The sequence below is a fragment of the Hippopotamus amphibius genome, chromosome 14, assembly GCF_030028045.1.
Source record: "Hippopotamus amphibius kiboko isolate mHipAmp2 chromosome 14, mHipAmp2.hap2, whole genome shotgun sequence".
Classification (NCBI taxonomy): domain Eukaryota; kingdom Metazoa; phylum Chordata; class Mammalia; order Artiodactyla; family Hippopotamidae; genus Hippopotamus; species Hippopotamus amphibius.
Window position 1 is genome coordinate 79,852,506 of NC_080199.1, and position 3,027 is coordinate 79,855,532.

General features: G+C 69.0%; 1 protein-coding gene across 1 annotated transcript; it reads left to right on the forward strand.

The window, feature by feature from the left end:
* Nucleotides 1–1,195: 1,195 nt before the first annotated feature.
* Nucleotides 1,196–2,452, forward strand: GJA3 (gap junction protein alpha 3). The gene has a single exon (XM_057707707.1). The coding sequence runs from the start codon at nucleotides 1,196–1,198 to the stop codon at nucleotides 2,450–2,452; it is 1,257 nt and encodes a 418-aa protein (XP_057563690.1).
* Nucleotides 2,453–3,027: the final 575 nt, after the last annotated feature.

Sequence of the window (3,027 nt, forward strand, 5' to 3'; positions counted from 1 at the left end):
GGTTCCACTGGAGGGCCGTGTGTGTGTGTCTGTGTGTGTCTGGAGGTGTATGTCTCTGTGTGTCTGTGTGTGTGTGTCTCTGTGTGTCTGTATGTCTGTGTGTCTGTGTGTCTGTCTGTGTGGCAGCAACGACCAAGGGGCCCTGCGTCGGGGGCAGAGAGGGCCCCTGGGTCCGCCCCACCTCCTCCCGAGGGGCAGCTGGCCGCCTGCGCCCAGGTCCCGTCTTGCAGGGGGAGGCGGCACGGCCAGGCCTGCAGCGAGCTGACCGTTTACAGGACATTTGCCGGGTGAGAGGGGAGGGGAGGGGAGGCAGTAGGCGGACGTGGCAGCAGTTACGAGGGTGGCGGGAGAATCACGGCGGTTTGGGAGAATCGCTCTGATTTCGCATGAACAGAAAGGCCAGCTTAGGAGTTGGCCCAGCTGTGTGCAGAGCACCAGGGCCCCCGAGAGCCACTGGAGGAGACCAGACAGGAGTCGGGGGCCAGGGAGAGGCCCCTCCCTCAGACAGCTTTCCTCGTGTCCTCGGCTCTGCAGGGAGAGCGGGAGCAGCCTGGGGGCGTCTCCCCCGTGCCCGCCCTGGTGTGGGGTGACCGCCGCGCTGGGCCACAGGCGCGGGGGACGCTTACCAAGCCCTGCGCAGCCCACAGAGGGAGACACGCACGTGCGTGCTCACACCTGTGCCCGCACCCACTCACGTACATGCACACCTGTGCCCGCACCCGCGCACGTACACGCACCTGCGCCCGCACGCATGCAGGTACACGCACCTGTGCCCGCACCGGCGCACGTACACGCACCTGCGCCCGTACCCGCGCACGTACACACCTGTGCCCGCACCGGCGCACGTACATGCACCTGTGCCCGCACCCACTCACGTACACGCACACCTGTGCCCCCACCCGTGCACGTAGACGCACCGGTGCCCTCACCCACGCACGTACACACCTGTGCCCGCACCGGCGCACGTACATGCACCTGTGCCCGCACCCACTCACGTACACGCACACCTGTGCCCACACCCGCGCACGCACACGCACACGCACGGCTTCCGGTGGAGGGTTCCCGCTGGGCAGTGGGAGCACGACTCCCCACGACAGCACATCCTGACTCCCGTGGGGCCGGGCTGCGCCCTCAGCCCCGCCCGGAGCCCACCGACTCACGCCCCTGTTCCCCCGCAGGTTAGCAATCTGAAGCGATGGGTGACTGGAGCTTCCTGGGGAGACTCCTCGAGAACGCCCAGGAGCACTCCACCGTCATCGGCAAGGTCTGGCTGACCGTGCTGTTCATCTTCAGGATCCTGGTGCTGGGGGCCGCGGCCGAGGAGGTCTGGGGGGACGAGCAGTCGGACTTCACGTGCAACACGCAGCAGCCCGGCTGCGAGAACGTGTGCTACGACCGCGCCTTCCCCATCTCGCACGTGCGCTTCTGGGTGCTCCAGATCATCTCCGTGTCCACGCCGACCCTCATCTACCTGGGCCACGTGCTGCACCTGGTGCGCATGGAGGAGAAGAGGGAGGAGAAGAGGAAGGAGCGCGAGGAGGAGCAGCTGAAGGCCGACGGCCCACCGCTCGGACAGAAGGACAGGCCCCCCGTGCGCGACGACCGGGGCAGGGTCCGCCTCGCCGGCGCCCTGCTCCGCACCTACGTCTTCAACATCATCTTCAAGACGCTGTTCGAGGTGGGCTTCATCGCCGGGCAGTACTTCCTGTACGGCTTCCAGCTGCAGCCGCTGTACCGCTGCGACCGCTGGCCCTGCCCCAACACGGTGGACTGCTTCATCTCGCGGCCCACGGAGAAGACCGTCTTCATCCTCTTCATGCTGGCGGTGGCCTGCGTGTCCCTCCTGCTCAACGTGCTGGAGATCTACCACCTGGGCTGGAAGAAGCTGAAGCAGGGCATGACCGACCCCTACCGCCCGGACACTCCGGGGTCCAGGCAGGGGGGCGCCAAGCCCGGGAGCGGGAGCCCCGTCCTCCTGCCCCCGCCCTCCGCCCCGCCCGCCCTCGCCATCGGCTTCCCGCCCTACGACGCGCCCTCGGCCTCCTCCCTGGGGCAGGCGTCGGCCCCGGGCTACCCCGAGCCCCCTCCGCCGGCGGCCGTCTTCAGCGCCGCAGCCCTGCCGGGGACCCCGGGCGAGGGCCACCAGCACCTGCCCGCGACGGCGCAGACCTGGGCCAACCGGGAGGCCGCGCCGCAGACTCCGGCCGGGAAGGCCTCCCCGCCCGCGTCCGCGCGCGCAGCCCCGACCCCGACCCCGACCCCGACCCCCGCGGGCGGCGCGCTGCAGCCCCCTCCGCAGGGCGGGCCCGGGAGCTCGGGCGACAGCGACGGGGAGGGGGCGGTGACGGCCGTGGAGCTGCACGCGCCCCCCGAGCTCCCCGCAGACCCCGGCCGGTGCAGCAAGGCCAGTAAGGCCAGCGGCCGGGCCAAGGCCAGCGACCTGGCCATCTAGCGGCGGCCCCGCGTCCGAGACCCAGCGCGTGCGCTCCGGCCGGTGGAGCCTGGAGGCGGGAGGGGCTGGAGCGGCAGGCGGGGGCCAGCGAGGGTCGGGTGGGTTCGTGGGTCAGTGCTTGCTGTTCTAACGCGGGGGGGGTAGTGCGGAGCGCATCCGAGACGAGGAGCGGCGGGGGCGGGGGGCGCAGGGCCGGGGCACCCGAAGATTCTCCCAGCAGCCCCCGCGCCCAGCACCCTGGCGCCTCTGCAGGTGCCGCTCTGCGGTGCGAAGTCCCCGGGGTCTGGGGCAGTTCGGTTTTCCATTCTCACACCCCCTCCTCTCCCCGGAGCCTCTGGACCGCCCAGCAAGTCTAGATGCTCTTAGCCTTATCTCTGTGTGAGACTTTAGCTTAGAGTTTATTTTCATTTGGGATATTTGCCAAACCGTTCTGAAAAAGCTTTTGAGCAAGTCCATGTAGCGTCACGGAGTTTCTGAAATGACATGTGAAGCCCAGGATATCAACCCACACGCTTCAGGACAAGTGACAGGCAGCGGGGCGGGGCGGCCAGGAAGAGGGGCAGGCCCTTGAGACA